This window comes from Phoxinus phoxinus (assembly GCF_949152265.1).
Source record: "Phoxinus phoxinus genome assembly, chromosome: 15".
Classification (NCBI taxonomy): domain Eukaryota; kingdom Metazoa; phylum Chordata; class Actinopteri; order Cypriniformes; family Leuciscidae; genus Phoxinus; species Phoxinus phoxinus.
This window is the reverse complement of record NC_136890.1, coordinates 30,792,379-30,815,929: the sequence shown is the minus strand read 5'-3', so window position 1 is coordinate 30,815,929 and position 23,551 is coordinate 30,792,379. Positions and strand designations below refer to the sequence as shown.

General features: G+C 37.7%; 1 protein-coding gene across 1 annotated transcript; it reads left to right on the top strand.

Annotated features, from left to right (window-relative positions):
• The first annotated feature begins 377 nt into the window (after window positions 1-377).
• slc6a6a (solute carrier family 6 member 6a) lies at window positions 378-23,026 on the top strand. The gene is made up of 14 exons (XM_079638818.1): window positions 378-569; window positions 6,070-6,299; window positions 7,105-7,239; window positions 11,038-11,272; window positions 11,350-11,482; window positions 14,040-14,174; window positions 14,267-14,370; window positions 14,477-14,601; window positions 15,398-15,510; window positions 17,676-17,813; window positions 17,919-18,021; window positions 20,632-20,732; window positions 20,814-20,984; window positions 21,878-23,026. The coding sequence occupies exons 2-14, from the start codon at window positions 6,071-6,073 to the stop codon at window positions 22,031-22,033; spliced, it is 1,878 nt and encodes a 625-aa protein (XP_079494944.1). The 5' UTR covers window positions 378-569; window position 6,070; the 3' UTR covers window positions 22,034-23,026.
• Window positions 23,027-23,551: the final 525 nt, after the last annotated feature.

Below are 23,551 nucleotides of genomic sequence, written 5' to 3'. Positions count from 1 at the left end.
AAATTGAATTGTAGTACACACCACTGCTGAACCATCCTTTAAGCAGTCACGTGATACCTGTCACTTTTTTCCTCGCTGGTAACCATGGACTAATCACAGTCGTTTGTGGTTAACTGGATGAGGATTTTCGCGAAACATTTTATAGAAATTTCTTGAAATAATTTACATTATTATGTCAGGTACCAATCGTTGAAAGCTAATATATTGAATTAAAATGAGAAAGGAAAAAAAAACATGATGTTTTAATGAGACTCGATGTAGGTTACAGCTTCTGTGCCCCCTGGTGGTGTCTGGTAAACTCTTATTACCAATTTCCTCTCAAAGGCGCGACGCTCGCGACGCCGAGCGATGTGAAGCGAGCGTGTGCTTGTCTCTTTAAGAAACACTCCTGTTGCACGAGAGCCTGGTGTTTTTCCACTCTCTCCGTTATTACATGCGCTCCCATATAAGACAGAAGTCGGGGGGAGAGGGCGTAAAGATTATTTCCCTTGCTTTGTAGCCTCACCACAAGAAAGAAGACAAAAGAACAAGAGACTCGGACAGACTTGAGTAATAAATTGCATTGTCAGGTGAGTGACACCTTGCAGCCATCATGACAGTGGAGGCTGATAAGCGCATCTTTGTGTGTACATCTGATTTATGTTTCAAGAACTCGTTTATTTTTGTCTAAGGCAGATACATAGTCTTTTGTTTAATTAAAATATATATTTAAAAATTCCGTTTGATTTGCATCTTTGAGAAGCACATTTTTATGTGTAGATTTAATTTAATTTTAAACTGACTCATTTTTCTGTACAATAACGACACCTGGTATCTGCTTTACATTTAAAAATACTTTAAATATTTTTCCATTCAACAGTTCTAAATAGTAAAATAACAAGATTTTTTTTTTTTTTTTTTTTTTTTTACAAATAGCCTTCATTATTCCTATATTTCAGGTTTCTGGCATTGTATCGAAGCTTTGTGTCTTAGTTGTTGCGCACAAATGCTCTTTCTGCCTAAGTGCTCTCACAGGCTTTGCAAGATCGGTGTCATTAAATATTAAATGCATATCAATTTATCAATTTATTTTAGAAGCACCGTAATTAAAGCTGAATTTTAAGTACTGGTTAACAGTGTACCAGTCTAATACATCTCAGGTGACTGACAGCACCCTCAGGACCATCACAGAGCATCATCCTCATAGCGCGTGCTTTAACCGGTCAATAAAATGTAGGTTAATGTGAATTTATTCTGCACTGCTCGTGCATGTAAACACTGACACCACTGGAGATGGATCGCTCTCAAACCGGTCATGTGGGTTCGTCAGACACAATGTAGGTTATTGGGACATAGTCACGATTTTAACTTCTTATCATGTCCATTGGCCTGGTGTTGTGGTAAATGCAAAAACCCTCGTTGATGGATATGCATTAGAGACAGAATTGGTTCACAAATAAATGTTCATTTTTACCCTGGCTCATGCAATGTCCGTGTATCATGCAAACTTGGAATATAAATTTGTAATTTATTCCGAATCCGTAGCAAAGGTTTCCAAATTAAATACTCAATACAAAAATGTAATTTCATTAGGCGCGCGCGCCGGAAAATTAGGGCACGTGCGTGATATTATCCATGTTTCATTTTGAGACCAGAAAGGTTTAGATTTAAGCATGAAGTGCAGTGTTTGTCTTGCTATATTTGTGCCACCATCAATACCTACTGTGGCAGTGCCATACACTTGATTATGATTGTCATATTCATGTGCTTCAAAGAGTAAGGTATTACAGCATGTGGTTACACCTTATTTAAAGGTGTCACTGTTACAGTGTAATTATATATTTAAGTACTGAGTATTATAAATGAACAACATGTACTTACTATAGGGTTTGGGTAGGGTTTGGTTGAGGGTTAGTTGCATGTAATTATGCATAATTTACTGTTATTATGGTAAGTACATGTAACATATGTAACAAGGACTGTAAGATAAGGTATTACTAATATGCTATTGAGGTGCCATGGTAACATGTAAAAAAAAAAAAAAAAAAAAAGGGAATATAATTGCAACATGTTTTACAGCTGGTTCTTTTTAAATCTCCAACCTTTACTGATGTTGTACAAAGTTTTCTGCTCATAGTTAAAATTATCTGCTTACTTTAAAAAAAAAAAATATTGTTGGAATGACAACAATGAACTTCATAGTGTCTGACCTTCCATAATTAATAATGGCGTTAGAGTAAATGTTGTCGTTTCTGTTTACAAAATCCCATTTGCTATATGAGTTTTGGCGTTCGAATGTAAATGGACATTAGAGCATTAAAGCTTTTATCCCCATTCCTTTGTGTATTTTAATACATCCAATATTATGTTTCATATTTGATAGTTAGGATAAAGAGTGTAATTTATAACCTTCAGGGGTTTTAAACAGCTGAATATCCAGACAACGTTATGTCTCAGCTTGTGGCCTTCTGATACGTTGTCTCATTCTTCTCTGCTCTTGACACTAGTTGATTAAACATGCATTTGCATAGCTTGTTTTGATAGTGAGCTATCATTGTTGATCTATATGAAGGCTAATGAGAGGTCTGGGCATGTTTAGAAGGTCATTATTGGGGTCAAGATTGAAAGAGGCTGATGGTGGCTGAGATAGCTGAGCAGTGAACCTGCAATATTTCTTTGGTCATGGCCAAATCTACACTGGGACAACAAATGGCATTTAACTAGTCTGGCGTTCTGAGTCAGCTGTCCCAGTGCTCTGTTGAGGATCTGACAAATCCGTCAAGCCACCTTTATTTTTAAAATGCTTTACGCAACAGAAACAGTTTCAAAGCAGCTTCACAACATTAACAGGAAATGAATGATGCTGCTGTATTTAGACAATAGTTCATTATTCAGCTCAAGTCAGTTCAGTGTGAGAGTGTGTTCACAATTGTAGTTCGGTTCCCTTGGTCCTTTTGGTCCAGACCAAAAAAAGAAAATGATACATTTAGTCCTGGTTGCGTTCACACTGACATTTTTAACACTGAACCTAAAGGTACGAAACGAAAAATATGGCTTTTACGTATATTTTGCGACGGGACTTGTTGAACTCTGTGGTGTTGTCGAATGCTGTGTGCTGGGGTTAGTGCGTAGCCTACATATGATGGTATTTTGAGCAGCTGAGAACTCATAAAGAGCTTATAAAATGTGTAAAGGATTCAAAACAGCAGCAGGAATCGCTCCGTCTCACACACACAAACGAAGATTTGCCGTTCTGGAGACGCCGTTCTGATGCCTGTACTGAACTGTGATGGGCAACATCGTGACATGACGAGAAAAAAACTGGTATGCTTGAGCATTCTGTCCTTTTTAGGGTTGCACGGTGCACCCTCTGATATCATGTCCTGTTTTTGGTTGGTTTACATGTCTTTGGTCCATGTTGCGTTCATATTTCAGTCGAACTGCACCAGAGTTCATTTGGAAGCGGGCCGAGACTCATCTTTTCAGCGTCTCAGTCCACTTGTTTGATGCGCACCAGGGTTCAGATGGCAGCGTTCACACTTATTCAAATGAATCGCACTAACGGAGCAATCGCACCAGGGTTCGTTTTAATCCAACTAAATCTGCTAAGTGTGAACACACCCTAAAGTTCATTCATTATGAAACAAGTTCAATTAATTCAGCTATAAGCGGCTCTACTGAAGACAGTAATGTCTTTATTCAGCTCGTCAGTTCAATGTCGCTTCAATGTCGATGTTGCAAACTTCATCAGTTTTGAAAAACTTTCAGCTATAAAGCAGAAGACAATAGTGTCATTATTCAACTCCATTCAGTTTAAGTGTATTATGGTGCTTTACTGATCTAACATTTCGGGCCCACACACCAGAGGAATGTGAGGGCGCACATATCAAGCGTAGCGTCAGTTTGGCAGGTCACGTTAGTCAAGCTCGCATCTGCTGACTCTCAGCTGATCCACGTCTACCATTAAACGTCTATCAGTGTATACATATATAAGCTCTTTCAGTATTATCAGCAGCTATCGTGTTTCTCAGGAGCGAATTACCCTCCTCCATCCCCAGCTCCACCTCTCGCCAGTCAGGATTTGGCATTCTGATTCCCCTTGAATCAGAATAAATTCTCGAATTATGTTGTACTTTAAAATCTTGAATTAAATATATGTGCATACATTCATGTTGGATCTGTTCTGTTTACCCTAAGGGGGGTTATTGCTGCTCTTATCTTTGCTAGGCTGCATGAAGCGCAGGGAGTTCTCGCCCAGAACAGAACCACACCACCAATCCAAAGTGTATGCTAATTGTCAATTGTATTTGACGGTAGTGGTCGGTCGTTGACATTGCTTACAATAAATAATGACACACTGCTTGTTGTTCAGATGAAATAACTGAATTTTTGTGATTTAAAGGTTTGTCGGAATCTAATTATTTAAAAATAACAAGAGATTAGTCTACATTGGGATTCAAAATCGAATTTACAATCAAAACAAGTTTTAGCAATTTAGAAAACTGTTAAACCAAGACACAGAATGAATTAGAAATATTTAATATTCTGCACTTTTTCTAGATCATTAATTAAATCGAAGTAAATTTCAGATCAAGATGCTCTTTGTCCCAGACAGCAACATAGTGTCGGCCCAGATCCGGCCCACATCCGGCACAATCCACACAATCCACACAAACCAGATGTGGGCCGGATCTGGGCCGACACTATGTTGCTGTCTGGGACTAAACCTGATGATCGGGTTCTCCAGCATAATTTGAGAAGATCCAAAGAGCATCTGGATCTGAAATGTACTTCGATTTAATTAGTGATCTAGAAAAAGTGCAGAATACTATTTCTAATATTTTCTGTCTGGGGTTGCTGTCAGTAAAGCAAAAGAGAGACCTAGAAATTACTAAGACATTTTCAAATTCATATGCATTTTCAACTCAACTTTGTATTATGTTGATCATATAATTTGTGATAAAAACAGTTGTATTAATTGTCTTATCTGCCTAGGCTTCATCAGAAGGTTTTTCCATAATTCGGAGTCAGTGCGCTTAGAAAACTCCTGATGCACTCTTAAAAATAAAGGTCCCCAAAGGAGAAAGGTGTTCTCCTTTGGCATTGCAACAGAAGAACCTTTATATTTTAAGCGTGAAGGAAGAAAAAAAAGCAGGATGCTAGTAAGTCACGTCCTGACCTCCTACTAATAAAAATATATATGCAAATGGTATCAAACCTCCAAACATGCAGAGAAAAGGGCACTGGATAACCCGGACACGTGTAATGGAGTGAGTGAGTGTATCAGCGTCTGTGTTTGAGTTGTTAGTGTGAGTTTCAGACAGGATATCAGAGCGCATGAGCTTCCTGCCAGCCTGACTCGCGTTTCAGAGCTCAAGACTGACTCTGATGAAAGACAGGCCGTGAAACACTATATACTGGTGTTTGTGTGAAAACCACAAGCATTGAAACGTTTTCTGTATGAAGCTGCGCCGTTCACTTTATGTAATCTTAGTTGTATACATGTTTGATTTTGAGGCTACTTTGTTATTTAAATAATTCCTAGGGATGTTTTTGCATAAGCTTTGAGCAATCAGCATTGAGATTTGCAGATTTTTTTAGCTCTGGCTTCTAGATCTGTCTTATATAACAGTGCATGTTTTGCACAGTCTCAGAGGATGCCATTTTTTATATAGCTCAAACTTTCTGCTTATTTACTTATTCTTTCCTTGTGGGTCTTCATAAAGCTGAATCCAGATGAATCACACACGTATAAACAGACATTTATGATACACTACTGCCAAAAGTTTGTGGTCCGTAAAGTTTTTTAATTGATTTGAAGTCTCTTCTGTTCCCCAAGGCTGCATTTCTTTGATCAAAAACACAGTAAAAGCTGAATTTTCAGCATCATTACTTCAGTCTTCAGTGTCACATGATCCTTCAGGAATCATTCTAATATGCAGATTTACTACTCAAGCAACATTTCTGATTATTATCAATGTTGAAAACTGTGGAAACTGATTTTTTTTTTTTTCAAGCATCTCTATCAAACTTTTGATAGGTCCTGTATATCATTCTCAGCCCCTTCCGCTCTCTCTTTCTTGTACTCAGTATGGCACAGAAGGAGAAGCTGCAGTGTCTCAAAGACTTCCATAAGGACACATTGAAGCCGTCTCCTGGCAAGAGTCCCGGCACGCGTCCGGAAGACGAGGCGGAGGGCAGAGCACCACAGCGGGAGAAATGGGCCAGCAAGCTGGATTTCGTGCTCTCTGTGGCCGGAGGTTTTGTTGGTTTAGGCAACGTGTGGCGTTTCCCGTACCTCTGCTACAAGAATGGCGGAGGTGAGTGTTTCCATGTGTAATATGACAACAAAGATAACACTTTTCAGTCTTTGTGAACTGTAAATATGTCACATGCAAATAAGAGCTCGGACATTAATACCTTTGAGCTCCTTGCAGAATATTTTTTTGCTGGTTTACTATTTCACATATTAATGTATTATATTCTGTGCTGTGCTAATGAATATATGTATTAAAAATGATATACCGGTAGTATCATTATATTCTATTTATTTTTTGAATTGGCTTTTATTTGTATATTTTCAGTTTTAGTAATTTTATGTGCTTTTGTCATTGTACTATTTCTATCTAGCTTTAATTTTTATTTCAGTGTTATTTGTAGTAATTTGAGTTCTGACATTTTTTTTGTTTTAGTTAGTTGCTAAAGCAACATTTCAAATCTTAATAAGTTAATATTTAAGATTATACCATGGTCTGTCTGAATACTCGATTCTGATTGGCTGGAAGATGTGCAATAAAAGCATGTAATGCACAGGTAGTTCCAGTCAGTTTAATCCCCATTCTATATTAATGCGGCGTTCTCATTGAAGCGCACACACACATACGTTACTGTCACTCGCACACACACAGCGAAGATTGCACTCCTGAATGTTTCTGTGTGTGCGCAGTGTGATCTTTGCTGTCATTACAGCTTTATTGCAATTAATTAAAACAATTTTTAATAGTTTGTTAATAACAACTCTGATTTTAGGTTCAATACAAGTTCAACTACAATAACATCTGTGACACTGTTGATTATAATAGTAATTGAAACGGGTCTCCACTTGGCTGTTGTTGTTTTTTCCAGGTGCATTTCTCATCCCCTACTTCATATTTCTGTTTGGCGGAGGGTTACCTGTCTTCTTTCTGGAGGTGGCGCTCGGCCAGTTCACCTCTGAGGGAGGAATCACCTGCTGGGGGAAACTCTGCCCCATTTTCACTGGTGAGACAAATAGATGGATCAAGAGAGAGATAGACAGAGTGAGGGGGAGGACGAGACAGGTCTGACTTTGATGACATTTAATGACTCATCGGCTCAACCACATTTTATTCAGCATAAGTCATATTTCATGATGCCCTCCCCCCCTTACTGGTTACCCGCGGTCCCTCATGGCAGCTTCGACCAATCAGCACGGCCGTTACTGTGATGCGCTTGGAGTCTGATTGGCTGCTGAGGTGTCTCGTTAAACTGATCTTCACTCTGACCTGTTTTCAGTATCTGCTGTGGTTTCTAAGCAACACTGGAAGACGCTGTGTTCTTTTCAGATGCGCCGTCGTGTTCCGATTCTGCATGTGTGTGAGCAGGATGCGGGTCACTCATACACACACACTACATGTGCATTTAATTCCCCTTCATTTGTTTGCTTTCCGCCGCTCTGTGCTTTGACTAACACCCCGCTCCGCATTTGGGCATGTATTGTGATCTCCATGGCAACAGCCGTGAGAGGTGACTGAGATGCTTTCGATGGGATGTCCGCCGGTGCCGCTCAGAGAGATTCTGCTCAGGAGCCAAAATGGAGTGGTTGTGTTAGGATGAGGAAGAACAGGGCAGGAGGAGTTTCTTAGAGGAGGGCTTTTACATATTTAGATGCCGTTTTCATGTATTAGGACCTAATTAATACTATGAAAAATAATATTATAAATTTGTAAAATATTTACTTTCTATTAAATTACATTATTGCATTTTTTCTACTTGCTCTAGTACTATACTGTGTATGCATTAGTTTATTATTTATTTAAATCAAATTCATTTACAGTAAATACATTTTTATTTTAATACATTTTAATCAGTTTATTGTTTTAACTTACATTTCTTATTTATTTAAATCAAATGTTTTTATTTATGTAGTTATATAAAAAAAAAATATTAAAATAAATGAAAATGATTCAAAAAAAATATTTAAATAAAATATTTAAATCAGTTGATGTATTCTTTTATCAAATGTTTTTATTTTGATTTAAATAAATAAAACAGTATTAATTGTAATACATTTATTTTAATGTAATGTATTAATTTACTGTCCAGTTATTTAAATACAATTGCATTCAAATTTATTTATTTAGTTAGTTTGATTAATCCGCCTAGCACCCCCTCAGTTTGATAACCCCTGTCTTAGAGGATATTGTATTATTTTGGTTCCTGACCTCTATATACACATGCACAGGCACACCGCTCACGTGGATGGGTTTTATTTAGCACATACCAGTGATATTTCTTACACCGTGAGCCCATTGTCCCCTTTCACCCAATGATTATGTTCTTAGCATCAGCGGCAGCTGACCGATCTCTCTTGAGCACACACACACATCTACAAATGAAGTCCTGCTCTTGCATATACTCAAACGCACGTTTGGCATTCTGTTGTCAGCTGTCACAGTGAGCTCCTGGCACCGCAGAGTGAGCTTGTGGCACTTTGTATTAATTATAGCATAAAACTGGCATTCAGCCCTTTGACTGCCCTCAACCCTAGAAAAATACAATTTCAGACGCAGATGTGTCAGAGCCAACAGGTGAAGCTTCATTGCTCTGAGAATAGAGTCGTTTCAGTTGTGTTTGACTCATTAAAAGAATGAGAACACCGTCTCATAAAGTCTCACACTGTGCTCCAGTCTGCTTAGATGTGGCACCTCTCCTTTAACAAGTGTCATGATTTGAGATATCACTCATCATGTCTGTTACACAAAGAGTGGCAAGTTACATGCTGTGCTAGTAGATGCTTGTCTTATCATTTATGACCAGCTCTAATCCTGGCAGATTAATGTTTTAATGTTAATCTGTGTTATTAATATACTGTTAGTTCCAGTACAGCACTACAGATTGCTTAGAGAATAAGTTAGTTAGCTGGTAGTCCAATCAAAGGGTAACTTCACCAATTGTCAACCCGCTTTGTATTGTTACAATGTCTGGATATGTAAATGAACAATGTTTACTCGTTACTTGGATCGAAAAATTCACTTTATTATTTCAGCAAAGTCAACCAGATGATAGTGTTATTAACAAAAGAGTTATTGTAAGGGTGGATTATCACTTAAATTTGTATCTTACTATGTCTACTCTTTAAACAGCATAATGGTGAAAATTGAACACTACAGCAACAGCTTTCTTGTGCGCGACAGCTTTGTTTCGGAGGGTTAGGCGGAACTGACAGAACTGCAGTTTCTTTCAGTTTTTCCCTCAGTTTGGCCTAAACACTGTGTTTGTGGTCATCCAGTTTGAAAATGTTGACACGAGGGTTTTTCAGATTTTCCGTCGCAGTGTTCTCTCCATATTTACGATTCTTTGCAACCTTTAGTCACTGGCTACAACACGCTGGATCCTTCATTGGAAACTGAAAATAACTCACTCCTGCTAAACGTTTACTCTTTGAATTCTTGCACCCAGGAACTACAATCTCCATTATGACTAAAAGTTTGCTAAGAATTATTTCCTACTAAAGCAAGGGGGTATTTGGCTCTGGTAGGTGGGAGTGGCCTTGGATGGCAACATGCCCAGTGCATTATGGGTGTCGAAGTTTCCCTACCTAGTTTTTCTCTTTTTTCTCTTGTCAGGTAGCACTGATTTACATTTTTTTCACCTTTCTACTGTAAAGGCAGCCATGTTTTATTGAAAGTCCACTTTGCCAGCAGTGAAGTACCCCTGTAACTCTTTCTTTATAAACATGAAGTCATACTCATTTTACTTTCGTAATGTGACATTTCTTAATGAAATAAATGATTATTTGAGAAAAAAATATAGCGATACTTCATTTTATCCATTGGGGCATGGTTGCACCAGCTGTGCGTACAGTAAGTTAGCTGTTGTGCTACTAAATATTTGAGCATTGAACCCTACGTATAAACTAAATATTTAAAGAAGTAGGAGTAAAATAGCAGATTGCTTAAATTAGATCAGTGAGTCATGTTTTACCCAACAGACTTCAGTTCTTAGGACATATATGATGATGTTGACATTTAACACCATTTACAGTACATTTTATAAGAGCATATTATATTATAAATTATTACTTAGTGGCTCTCAAGCATGAAACCAAACTAAACTAAACACTTAAATCAAAACAAATGTTGAGCACATTTTCCACTTCAGGGTATTAGTATTATAAATAGTAGTACATATAGTTTATATAAACTACCATTTAACTACCAAGTTTTTTTTCCAGTTTTGTTATTTATATGAAAGAAATGTATACTTTTATTTATCAAGGATGCATTAAATTGAACAAAAGTGACAGTAAAGACTTTTATGTTACACAATATTTCTGGATCAAATACATTTCTATTCATTCCTGATTTTTTATTTTTTTATCTCAGTTTCCACAAAAATTAAGCATGCACAACTGCTTTCAACATTGATAATACTCAGAAATGTTTCTTGAGCAGCAAATCGGCACATTGGAGTGATTTCTGAAGGATCATGTGACACTGAAGACTGGAGTAATGCTGAAAATTCAGCTTTGATCACAGGAATAAATTACACATTAAAATATATGAAAAAAAGAAAACAGTTATTTTAAATTGTAATAATATTTCATAATATTACAGTTTTTACTGTATTTTTGATCAAATAAATGCAGCCTCTGTTATCATTAATTTAAAACTCCAAACTTTTGAAAAGTTAGTGTAAATAGTGTAAATACATCATTTATCAATTTCTTTTCGTTTGTATAATTTTGAATAATCACGAAGACCCGTGAACAGTAAGAGCATGAATGTGTATTAAGAAATGTTGCTTTCATGTCGGCAGGAATCGGCTACGCCTCAGTGGTGATCGTGTCCCTGCTGAACATCTACTACATCGTGATCCTGGCGTGGGGTCTGTACTACCTTCTGCAGTGTTTCCAGCACGAGCTGCCCTGGGCCCGCTGCAAGCACAGCTGGAACACGGAGAACTGTGTGGAGGACACCGTCCGCAAGAACAAAACCCTCTGGCTCTCCACCAACACTGTCAACTTCACCTCGCCGGTCACCGAATTCTGGGAGTGAGTATGGTGCGCGCCGGTGTGTGTCCGGGACGGACGCTCTACGCCCGTTCTCATCACTCTGATATCGTCTGTAGGCGGAACGTCCTCAGCATCTCCTCGGGGATCGACGAGGTCGGCGGTCTGAAGTGGGAGCTGGCGTTGTGTCTGCTGGCCGTCTGGGTCGTCTGCTTCTTCTGCATCTGGAAAGGAGTCAAAACCACCGGCAAGGTGAGGGAGAAGACGAGAAAAGTCCACCAAAATGTCTTCACAGTGACTCGTTTTCAAAAAGCAAGCATTACACTTTTAAAAATTTCGACGTTTTTTCACCCACATTTTGGAAAGTGTTCGTTATATTTTAAGAGCGCAAATTGTAGCCGAACACATAAAATGACCAAGTAGAAGTTTGCAGGCAACGTGAGTGCATTAACCTTATCCTTTCAATAAATCAGACTTTGCATAATTCATATTTATGAGTCAAGCTGATAGGTTTTATAATATTCAGCGCACATATTATATTTATTTATAATGTTACCCAAATTATCAGGTAGTTCCTATAACCTTGCTGTAAAGCCTTGGTTCCTTTGGATGTTACCATATTTCTGATTACAGAAGTGGCTAAGAACAATAACATGGTCAGATATAGTTACTGTATGATTCATATTAGGGCTGCATGATATCATTTCAGCATCAACATCGCGATAGTAGGAGTCGTAGTTGATCCGTGATCCGTATGGACCAGGCTATATGGTTCAGAATTCATGTGATTCACGGATTAATAGCAAAGTTTATCCATCATAGAGTGAAAGTTTATCATTTGCAGTCAGTTTAAACTCAAGCGACTTGAAAGCATCCAAACGCAAGAAGACGTGAACGCAAACTCAATTCGGTACAGCAAATTCAGTTCCTATTATCTTCTTTTTGATGCAAAACTGTCTCAAAATGTCTGTCTCAGCGAGTATCCTCGTAAACAGTCACTTGTGTCTTAAATGAATGTAAACAATTAAAAAAGAAATCGGATGTGTATCATTATATTTGATCAGTGCATTAGCTTAAAGTAACAGTAGCCTAATATATCTACTGCCATCTGTGTCATTAATGTTAATCACACAACAAAAGACAAAAAGAAAATCCTTCTTGTTGCTTTAACAAAGAATATTATATTTAATTTATACAGTGAAAACTATGCAGTGTTATTTTACATTTAATTATTTAAGTTCTGTACCTAAATACTGTTAGACTTGCCTGAAAAACATAAAGTAAGTTTATATCATTTGTATCTTTGTTTTGTTCTGTTGTATGTATCCATGCTTGTAATTTGTTTATTTTCTATGCAGATACACTCCGCTACAAAATCATCTCAATCATTCTAGAATGATTCATTCTTTCCAAATAGAGCTATTCAAGTCATCTGGTAAAATTTTCATATCTCAATATATATAGCAGAAAAACGAAATATTGCAATGTCAGTTTTTCCCCCAATATTGTGCAGCCCTAATTTTATACGAGATTATTGGATTCCTGTTTACTTTGAATACTCCGAATTGAACATGCTAACGTACACAATGCAACATGCATTTGCAGTAAGCAAGCTAAAATATGACACATAACTCAATAGATACTTGCACAAGCACAGTTTTATTTTGCTATTGGTCTTTTTCCTATTGTAACAGAAAGTAGGAACAGGACATATTGAAGAGCGAATGTACAATAAATAAAAATATATTTTTGGTCCATTTTCCTGGAAGGGAAAGCCTGTATATTTTAAATGCATCTGCTTTGCTAAATACATTTTGGAACGCTCTACCATTCATACACCACCATTCAAAAGTTTGTGGTCAGTAAGATTTTTTAATTTTGGAAGAATTATCTTATGCTCACCCAAAAGCTGCATTTATTTGATAAAAAATACAGTAAAAAAACGAAATATTGTGAAATATTATTACCAGTTAAAAATAACTATTTTCTATTTGAATATATTATAAAATGTAATTTATTCCTGTGATGCAAAGCTGAATTTTCAGCATCATTACTCCAGTCTTCAGTGTCACATGATCCTTCAACTGGTTTGCTACCCAAGAAACATTTATTGTTTTGATCAATGTTAAAAAGCGTTGAGCTGCTTAATATTTTTGTGGAAACAGTGACTTTTCTTAAGATTCTTTGAAGAATAGAAAATGAAAAAGAACAGCATTGATTTGAAACAGAAATATTTTGCAGCATTATAAATCCCAGACCCCAGACTTTTGTATGATAGTATATACCATAGACTTATTCAAAGCTAATGGACATGAACTAAAAACCACAAACAAATGTTTGATTTTATGGGGTCTTTAAAAGATTCAAGGTTTTCTGATTGAAATACAAGCACATCATGTGAAACACCACAGCTGTCATAAGACATCCCAAGATAATCAAGGCTTTACACAGTCCTCTAAATTAAAAGAAAGGCATTTTAGTGGTGCACATGATCTAGTAACAGTGTAGGATTACAATCATGGACACACACTGAGCCTCATTCATTAAACACGAGCAGAACTGATTTCTGTGTAAATCAAAGAATGACTAATGAAAGAATGATTTTGTGGCAAACGAATTACACAGAAATCTACTCGTGTTTAGTGGAAAACGGTCCAATAAATCTGCACTTTCACAAGCCTTCATTTCAGAATTTGTAGCTATGTGGGTTTCATTTGTGAATATGGATTGCTTTCCGTAGGTGTATAATTATTTTATTTTCATAATGGAAATCCATGAACGCTCTGCCCTTTTCTCTCTCTGTCTGTAGGTGGTTTATTTCACAGCGACGTTCCCCTTCCTCATGCTGATTGTGCTGCTGGTTCGTGGTGTGACTCTGCCTGGTGCCGCCGAGGGCATCAAGTTCTACCTTTACCCTGATCTGACCCGCCTGAAGGACCCTGAGGTAGAGAGACCGAGAGAACTAAATCTCTGTGCATTGTTTTTTTTTTTTCGACGCAAACTGCAATCTCTCTCTCTCTCTGTGGACTGATTTAGGTGTGGATTGATGCAGGCACGCAGATCTTTTTCTCATATGCTATTTGTCTCGGTGCAATGACATCCCTGGGAAGCTACAACAAGTACAAGTATAACTGTTACAGGTGAGGGCCTGCTGTTGTGAGTTACCAATTGTAAATGCATGTTTTATATGTTTATATCTAAATGCTGTGTCTATTTATTGTTCAAACATCGTGTGTGTGTGTTTAGGGACTGCATGCTGCTCGGGTGCCTGAACAGCGGTACCAGTTTCGTGTCAGGATTTGCCATTTTCTCGGTCCTGGGGTTCATGGCACAGGAGCAGGGCGTGGCCATCGCAGACGTGGCCGAGTCAGGTAATCCTCAGGGTCAAAGGTCACCAAATCTGCCCACAAGGAATTCTTTCAATGAGAGGAAGAAGTTAAGATTAATTTAAGATTGTGATAAATCTTATGTATTATATTTAATTTGAAGCTTTTTGCAGCATTTGTGGCGAAGTACACACAATACCAACAGCGCTTTCTCGCTCTCTCATCTCTTCGACAACGAATTGACACACAAACTTCCCCCCCACTCGTGTTATTTGCTCCGGATGAATATTGTTGGTGTTACAGGGCTTGAATTTCAGCAACGTATTGCGCATATTGCATATAATTTTACCCATTCCCGCAGATTTTATACTCGCACCTAAAGTGCACGCACATAAAGCCGCCTCTCAGTGCTAAATGTAAGTTTTTTCCGCTGCTTTTTGTGCTTAAACCGCCAAATACACACAAAATAATGTCAAAATGCCGGTCTTGGCGAGTATTCACGTAAACGCAGTCAGTCATGTTTTAGGTGAAAGTAAACAGTTGAGAAAGAAAACGCATGTGTAACATTATAATGGATCCGTGTGTCAGGTCTTAAAGTGACAGCAGCCTAATATACATGCTGCCAAATTATGAGATAATATTAAAAATATCTATATGGCTGTTTTTTCTCATGGTATCGATGTCAAAATTGTGACCAGTGAAAATGTGGAGTGGCTAGTAAGTTTGGAAAACCACTACCCACAGTGACTGGTGAGCAATACTGTTAATGACAAGCCCTATACGCTGTATATATACTCACACACTCTTTTAGTAATATATGAATTACTTCTGTGTCTCTCAGGTCCTGGTCTGGCCTTCATCGCGTATCCAAAGGCCGTTACAATGATGCCACTGCCGACGGTCTGGGCGATACTTTTCTTCATAATGCTTCTGCTGCTGGGCCTAGACAGTCAGGTTAGATCAACACAAACACACACATACACTTCCCGTTGCTCTTAAATTAAGAGGATAGTTCACCCAAAAATAATCATTTAATCCCACTAATGTCCTTCCAGACATGAATGACTTTCTTTCTTTTGCATAAAAAAAAATGTTTACAAGACAAAGTTAACACCAAACCATAATTGAGAACTCATTAACTCTCCAGAGCTATAAAAGAGCAATAAAAATGTCCTCTGTGTGGTGTGACATATGAGTGTCCTGGTGTTGGAATGAAAGACCGCAAACATTGAGATGGTTAAGCCAGTATGTCATAACTATACAGCATAGTGTTCAGTCCTGATGTGAAACATCATCTTTCTGCGGCTGTGAGCCAGCATTGAGGAATTACACTGCTATATTTCGGGCTGCCTCCCACAAACACACCCTCACACTCGCATATCACGAGACAGTGAAGTTATTCCAGTCTCATATGACTTGCTGAAAAGCCAACGTGTGAAGGATCACATTTCCTTTTGCATATGTGTGTGTGAAATTACACCTACATCACACACACACACACACACTAAGAGCAAGAACAGGACATAAATAAGTTTGCCATTGTTGTGAATGTCTGTGAAATGTGAAATAATTATAAACCTTCAGATTTTCCACGGTTCAGGGTCAAATGAGGTGGTGACCTGATGCATAAGCTGTCACCATTGTTCATTCATTAAAACACAACCTCAGATGACTCCAAGAGGCTTGTCCCCCTGTAAAGCAGTGTTTATCTGTCAAAATGTGCATTAGCGAAGGGTATTTTGGTTTAAAGAGGACCTTTTATGTGTGTTTTTTTACATTTTCAACTTTCTTTAGTGTGTAATGTTGCTGTTTGAGCATGAAAAATGTCTGCAAAGTTACATAGCACAAAGTCACTCAAAAGGGAGTTAATCCCTGAAACGCCTCCATTGCAGTCTCGAGTTTTCTTCCAAAAAACAAACACATCTCAATATTCCGCATTTACATAATTGTATAATATATTGTAATAATACACACAAAAAAGAGGCAGGGTCTGGTTGTGTTGAATAGGTTGTGGCGGGACATTTCCCAAACATGCTCGAAGCGTTGACCAATCACAACACACTGGTCCAGCCGACCAATCAGAGAGCTTTTCGGAAGGAGGCGCTTCATAGAGACAGGAACTAAACAGAGCGTTACTGACAGACTGGGAAGAGAGGAGCTGCAACAGTGTCAAATATGTGAAAATGTTTTTGAACATTCAAGCATGAAAACCTATTCTAGTAGATCCAAAAAAACGAAATCAAGGCTGCTTCCCAAATGGCATACTCTCTCGAGTAGTAGTAATAAGTGTCACTTCCACTACAAAATTTAATTATACAAAAAAGATACAACAACAAAACAGTTAATTAAAACAACATTTCTCAAGACTAAACTAAAAACATTTGGAAAACAATTGTTATTATGCATTTTCCCCCCTGTTTGGCCTTCTTACTGTCAAACTAGAAAAGCTATGATTAAAACAAAACTGTAAACACTAACAATGCTGTACTGTTGGTCACTAGTAGACGTCTGTACTGGACTGCAGTATCCAATGCATCACATGACCTATGCTTCACAAACATTGGCATTGTCCAAATGACTTCACTTCTCATTTGCATAAGGTTAAATAGTCGCTTTGTTCTGTAAATCACTTGTCAGTATGAACGGATCTTTATAATTGTGTTGTCATTCCAGGCATTAATTAGACACATGATATCGCAACAAGTGACAAAAGCTATCGATTCCATGTTTTTAAATTAGTTTTGTTGTCATTTCACCTGCTTTACATGAATATATATTAAATATTACATAAAAAAAATTAAATTAAGCTGAAATTAACTTACATAAAATATAATTATAAATGAAAAATAAATAAATGAAATAAATGAAATTTAAATAGAAGTAATTAAATAAACAAATACGTTTTTTTCTAAACAAAGTAATATAATCTCAAAAGCCCATAACAAAATGACCAAAATTAAAATGAAAACAGAAAAAATAAGTTTAAGATTAAGTACTAAAATGACTAAACTGAAATATGAATAAATCATATAGAAAAAGCTATATACTATAATAGATAAATAACACTGTAACTTGCTCATTCCAATTTCCACATGTTTGTGTGGGTTTTCTCCACACAGTTTGTAGAAGTGGAGGGTCAGATCACCTCGCTGGTGGACCTGTACCCATCCCTCCTAAGGAAGGGATACCGGAGAGAAATCTTCATCGCTGTTATCTGCGTCATCAGTTACCTGCTGGGACTCACCATGGTCACTAAAGTAAGTGTCAACGGTCAACGACATGGATTTCACCCCTCCTGCAGTGTCTGAATGGTGAATGTCCATATGTCTCTCTCTCTCTCTCTCTCTCTCTCTCTCTCTCAGGGTGGCATGTACGTCTTCCAGCTGTTTGACTACTACGCCGCCAGCGGTGTGTGCCTTCTCTGGGTTGCATTCTTTGAATGTGTTGCAGTAGCCTGGGTTTACGGTAAATGCACACTAGATAAGATTTCAGTAATCAATGCTGGCCTCTAGAGAGAAACAATGGCAAAAATATTTTGAACTACTCTGAGCAAAAATTAAGTGGTGACCAGTTACAGGATTGCTATGGTGTTTTTGGTGACAGAATGAATTCTTAATTTTAAAATATATTAAAATAGAAAACGGTTATGTTAAATTGTTATTATATTATCGTTTTTTTACTACATTTTTTATCAAATAAATGGTGAACATAAGTATCTTCTTACAAAAACATAAAAAAGCTTACTGACCCAAAAATTTGAACAGTACTGTATGTACATTTCAACCTAAAATCATCATGTTGATACACAAAAGAGCTCATTAACATGTTTTGCATCACATACTCAGATACCGGTATACAAATCATCACAAAATAAAATAACAAGGTTAAAGGTTAAAAGGTAGTTGAGTGTGAATGTCACCTTTTAAGAGTCATTTAATCAAACACACCGTAAACAATCACACACACACAGACACACACACACACACACACACACACTATATGCTCTACTTATTATATGGGTGTCTGTCTCTTTAAAAACAGATGCTGCTGTCGTGTTTACAGCATAAATACTGAGCTCATGCGTCTTATGATCTGTGCATTAAGCTCATTGAGGTTACTCAATCAACAGTCTAACAGTGTTTGCTGAGATTCATTTTATATAATCTTATTTAGTCTTATATAATCACATCAGTCCTCTGGGCTTATATGAGATCTCTCTTTTTAGTCATGACTGGCCCCACAGGAAATCAGCATGTTTTTCAGTTCTGATTGTTGGGAAAAACCTTTTGGCCAGCTCAATATCATTTAAAGTCGCTGTATGTCATTTTTTTGACTGTACTAAAGCATTAAAATACCATAATGTTTGCAGATATTTAGGAAACATTCTAAGTTCACATACTTGTTTATCTGAAAATCATATCAATGCTACAGCCAGTTATTTTACTTTGAAATGTGCGTTCCGTGTCGGAAAGTCTGTTTTTGTTTTGGTCCTTGTGAATGCGACCCACTGCCAATTTGCCCAATAGTATTTCGACACCCAGGGTTACCAGTTGGCAGAAAACACAATGCATTGCAGCCATGGAAGCCAGCAAACGAACTGGCTTACCTGACCTAAAAAGCCTCGGCATCCATCTAAAAATCGGGAGCATATTAAAATGCGGATGAATCGTAGTAACTTACGTAAGTCTCTTTGCCCTTCCATTGTCAATTGCGCTCACTCCTGTTGCATGTCCTCAATCTGGCAACCTGCGTGAGCATCGAGTCTAAGCAGGAGGGGGCGGACTGCAGTACCTATTTCAACCACTAGCTGTCAATATTACATACTGCACCTTTAAGCTCTATGGGCCCTATCATACACCCGCGACGCAAGTGTTATTTGCTACTTTCAGCTCGACGCAGTTATCATTTTCACGTTCTGCGCCACGTTGTTTAAATAGCATATGCATTTGCATCCATCTGTTCACCCATGGGTGTGCTGGTCTGAAAATGAGGTGTGTTTAGGTGCATTGATGGCGCGTTGCTATTTTGAGGCAACTAAAATGGACTGCGCCATTGACCAACTGAAACCTGGTCTAAAGTCAATCACGCAACAACAACAAAAATGTTTTGTTATTTAAAATGTGCGCCCATAGGCGGGTCCACAATGTGCGTACACTCTGCTTATACATGCCAAATATTAAAAATAAAAGGTTTACAATTTAAAATATTATTATTGTGTACATAAAGATATGGTGGAATCCGGCTTGTCCCGTAGATGGTCTGCTTGTGCACTTTAACCTCGCGCACGACCAGATCCATTTGCTCTCTGGAGAAGCGTTCAGTCTTTCCGGTTGCAAATTCCACCATGTAAATAGCAAATCCACCATGGCGCGAGCGCAACTGGCTTTTAAAGGGAATGGGAGATGAGACTCTGATTGGTTTATTGCACGTAAATCCCAAAACACCCATTACTCATTAAGAGAATAGGGCCAACCCTTTTATTGTGTGTGCGTCTTGGATGGCGAGAGCGGCGAGGAGAGTTGAAGTCAGGTCAACTTTATGGTAATGAGCTATGACGCGGTTCGGCGGCAACCAATCTGAATGTAGAAGTGCTCCGTTTGAGAGGATATAATTCCAACCACATTAGTTCCCAAACAAAATAGAGGAGATGTTGATCATTTGAATTTGATAAGAATGCGCGCAACACTATTTATAGGCAAGATTTTTGCGCTAGAACGCTTGTTTTTCAGCGAGAATGCAAAAATAGAATAGCACTTAACCATGAACACAAAAGCTACACCACACAAATGGCTTTTAATTGGTTTATTTCGTTAGCAAACATGTCACTATAATTGTTAAGTTCTTTCCATCGATCAATTTTCTGTGAAAATAACGATCGACATGCTTGTTTGCTTTGCGGCCCCTTTAAATAAAGTTTAAAAAAAGGATTCGGACTCGCCCTAAGTGCGTTTGCGCCGTGCGCTTTAGACAATGCGCTTAGATGTTAAAATAGGGCCCTATGAGTTGAGATGTACAGTTACTAATGATCAATACACAACTCTTGAATCAATTCTGACTGCATGTGTTCATTTGCAGGGGCTGATAATTTCTACGATGCTATAGAGGACATGATCGGCTACAGACCCAACAGCTGGATGAAATGGAGCTGGATGCTGATCACACCCGTCCTGTGTGTGGTAAGTGTGTGAACGCAGTGTTTGCTTGAGAAATATGGCCAGCAGCAAGAGGTTGTGACTATTCCCATCTTTCTATTTCAGGGTTGTTTTGTCTTTTCACTGGTGAAGTACAAGCCGCTCACCTATAACAAGCTTTACAAGTATCCCGATTGGTCTGTTGGATTGGGTTGGGTTCTTGCACTGACTTCTATGATTTGCATCCCGATGATGGTCGTCATCAAAATCATCCAATCAGACGGCTCCCTGATAGAGGTGAGAAGGTCACATACTGTATATAAAACACGTCAGGTTGATTAACTGTTATGTAAAGCAGCATAACATACACATCTAGTGGCATTATTGATCATTATTTTATATTAGGAAAGTACAATATATCTGTGATGATTAGGGAAGTTAGGGAAACATTTGTGTCCCCTAGAATGATTTGAAAGAAACAAATACTTTTAATACGAAAACTATATATATATATATATATAAAAAGTAGTGTGATTTAAAAAATAACGAATTAATCGCACAAGTAATTTTTGGAAAAATTATTTATAAAATATATAAAAAGTAATTTATGAAATATAACTTATTTACTTTTTTATTTTAATTTTATTTACATTTTTATTTACTTTATTTAGGAAAAAGTTAATTCAGAGATTTTCTACTTCCCCTCTATAATTAATGTATAAAATATTTGGCAATTTCAAGAAAAGAAATGTATCAATGAAATTTCAATTCATTTTCGTATTGTATCCATAGATAATTTATAGAAAAACAGTCAGTCATTCTAGTTTTAAAGATATATTATTATAACGTATGGATTTTTCTTCTTATTTAATTTTTATTTAACTTTTTCTGAAATATTCTCTTAATTTTTAAGAAAAAAGTTAATTCAGACTGTGCTTCCCTCTATACTTTAAATTCATAACATGTATTTCTTCTTTTTATGTTTTAGATTTAACGTGACTACTGTTTATACTAAATCTGAAACAAAAAGGCATTTTTAAAATAGATTTATAATATCATCCATCGTTCAAATTCTAAGCCATTACGTAAAAATAATTCGCAGTTATCATGTTAAATTCTTTATCACTGCATTTATCATTGTGATAATAATCTTGAAAATGCACTCAAACAATGAACGCTCTTGTGTTTAGCGGATCAAAGCGGTGGCGGCGCCCGTTAAAGGAGGCGCGAGCTCTCGCCCGAAGGAGTACGGCCTGAAGAACAGCGAGCTGCTTCACCCTCTGGACCCCAACGGCATCCACGTCTTCACCAAAAACACCCACACCATCGTAGAAACTACTATGTGAGACTCTCTAAGAGAGATTCCCATATTCTCCTGCTCCTGTCCTCTCCTATGGGAGATCCCGTTGTCCTGTGTTGTCCCTCTCCCTTCCCCTCTGTTCCTCTCTCTCGCTCTGCACTAGTGCGTTTTTACGAAATGATCTTATATCCATATATCTTTTTTTGCCATGTAGGATTTGTATTCTGATTGTAATCACTGGTATTAGCATTAATGCTGATATTGTAATAACCTGATGTGAGCTTTAGCTGTCTGGGGCGGTTTGTTTAATCTGTAGTGCAGTTTCACATTAAACCGTGTCCTAATCAGGAGCGACACCGGATTTACAGCGCATCGCTTTACTATCTCCATCATATCAATCAAGAGTTTTGGTCCTAAACGGCCACCATGAGAGATTTTGCTTTCGATTTGGTAGTAGCCCCGCCCACATTGAAATCCCATTGGTCCAAAATCTAGTTCCGCTTAGATTTACATAAAACATAGGTTATATTCTTATTGCATTTCACTTTCTATAAGGAGTTGTATTGTGGAAATCGCGTTGCGCCTGGTTAGGACACAATTCAGCAGCAGAGAGAGCGAGTTTTAGCTTCATTTTTAGGAAAAAAAATTCAAACAGCAGCGAACTAAATGTGACATTTAGCTCCGTCCGTCAGTGGTTGTGGCTGTAACTCTTGTACGATGAGGTTCTTAAATGTTCTTGAAGAAAAATGAATGTACCTCCGCTTTGGGCGGACGCTGTGCACAGTCATGCACACACTCACACGTAAGACATAAGCAAACCTTAACGCTCTGTCCTTTCAGTCTCCTTGAACTATAGTGATCACTGCCATCGCACACATCGAGTTCCTTTAACACTGTAGGCAGCTCTGTTCACTAATATAAGTATCATTTGATGCACTATTATGAGCGTCATTCACTGTAAGCTGATCCGAGAGCTGATGATTATCAACAGCCGTTTGGCAGCACTTTACTAGCTCTTCATGTACAGCGAGATCCGAAAGTCTGAGACTATGGCTGTGTTCGAAATCGCCCCCTATACCCTCATTCACTATTCCCTACATTACTCCACTAATATAGTCCACTTGAAGGAGTGAATGAAGACGAGGACGACACTGAGTGCGCCATCTTCTGGTCAGACACGAGAATTCATTCAGCGCTTGACTCTCACAGTACATTATGGGTATTCTCTAGCCACTGAGTGTACTTCAGTTGTACAGTCGTTATTGTGGTGCATTGTGGGATTGGATGAGTGCACTCGTTTACGTCCACTATGGTTTCGGACACCACTACAAATGGCTGTCTCAAGTAGCACTTTTTAAGGGTATAGGGGGCGATTTCGGACACAGCCTATACAAGTCAAAATTCTTCTATATATTTTATTTAACATTTTCTTAAATCTTAAAACTTTTCTACTTCCCCCTCTATAATAAAAAAAACTGTTAACTTCAGGGAATTTCTACTTTTTTCAAGAAAAGAACTTGATCAATCTTATTTTAATCATTTGGTATTGTATACATAGATACTG

Excerpts from the sequence above, each read along its gene's own strand:
- slc6a6a (XM_079638818.1), top strand. The coding sequence starts at position 6,071 with ATGGCACAGAAGGAGAAGCTGCAGTGTCTCAAAGACTTCCATAAGGAC. Across the intron at positions 7,240-11,037 it reads ACTCTGCCCCATTTTCACTG|GAATCGGCTACGCCTCAGTG; the intron begins GTGAGACAAATA and ends TCATGTCGGCAG. Across the intron at positions 11,483-14,039 it reads GAGTCAAAACCACCGGCAAG|GTGGTTTATTTCACAGCGAC; the intron begins GTGAGGGAGAAG and ends CTCTGTCTGTAG.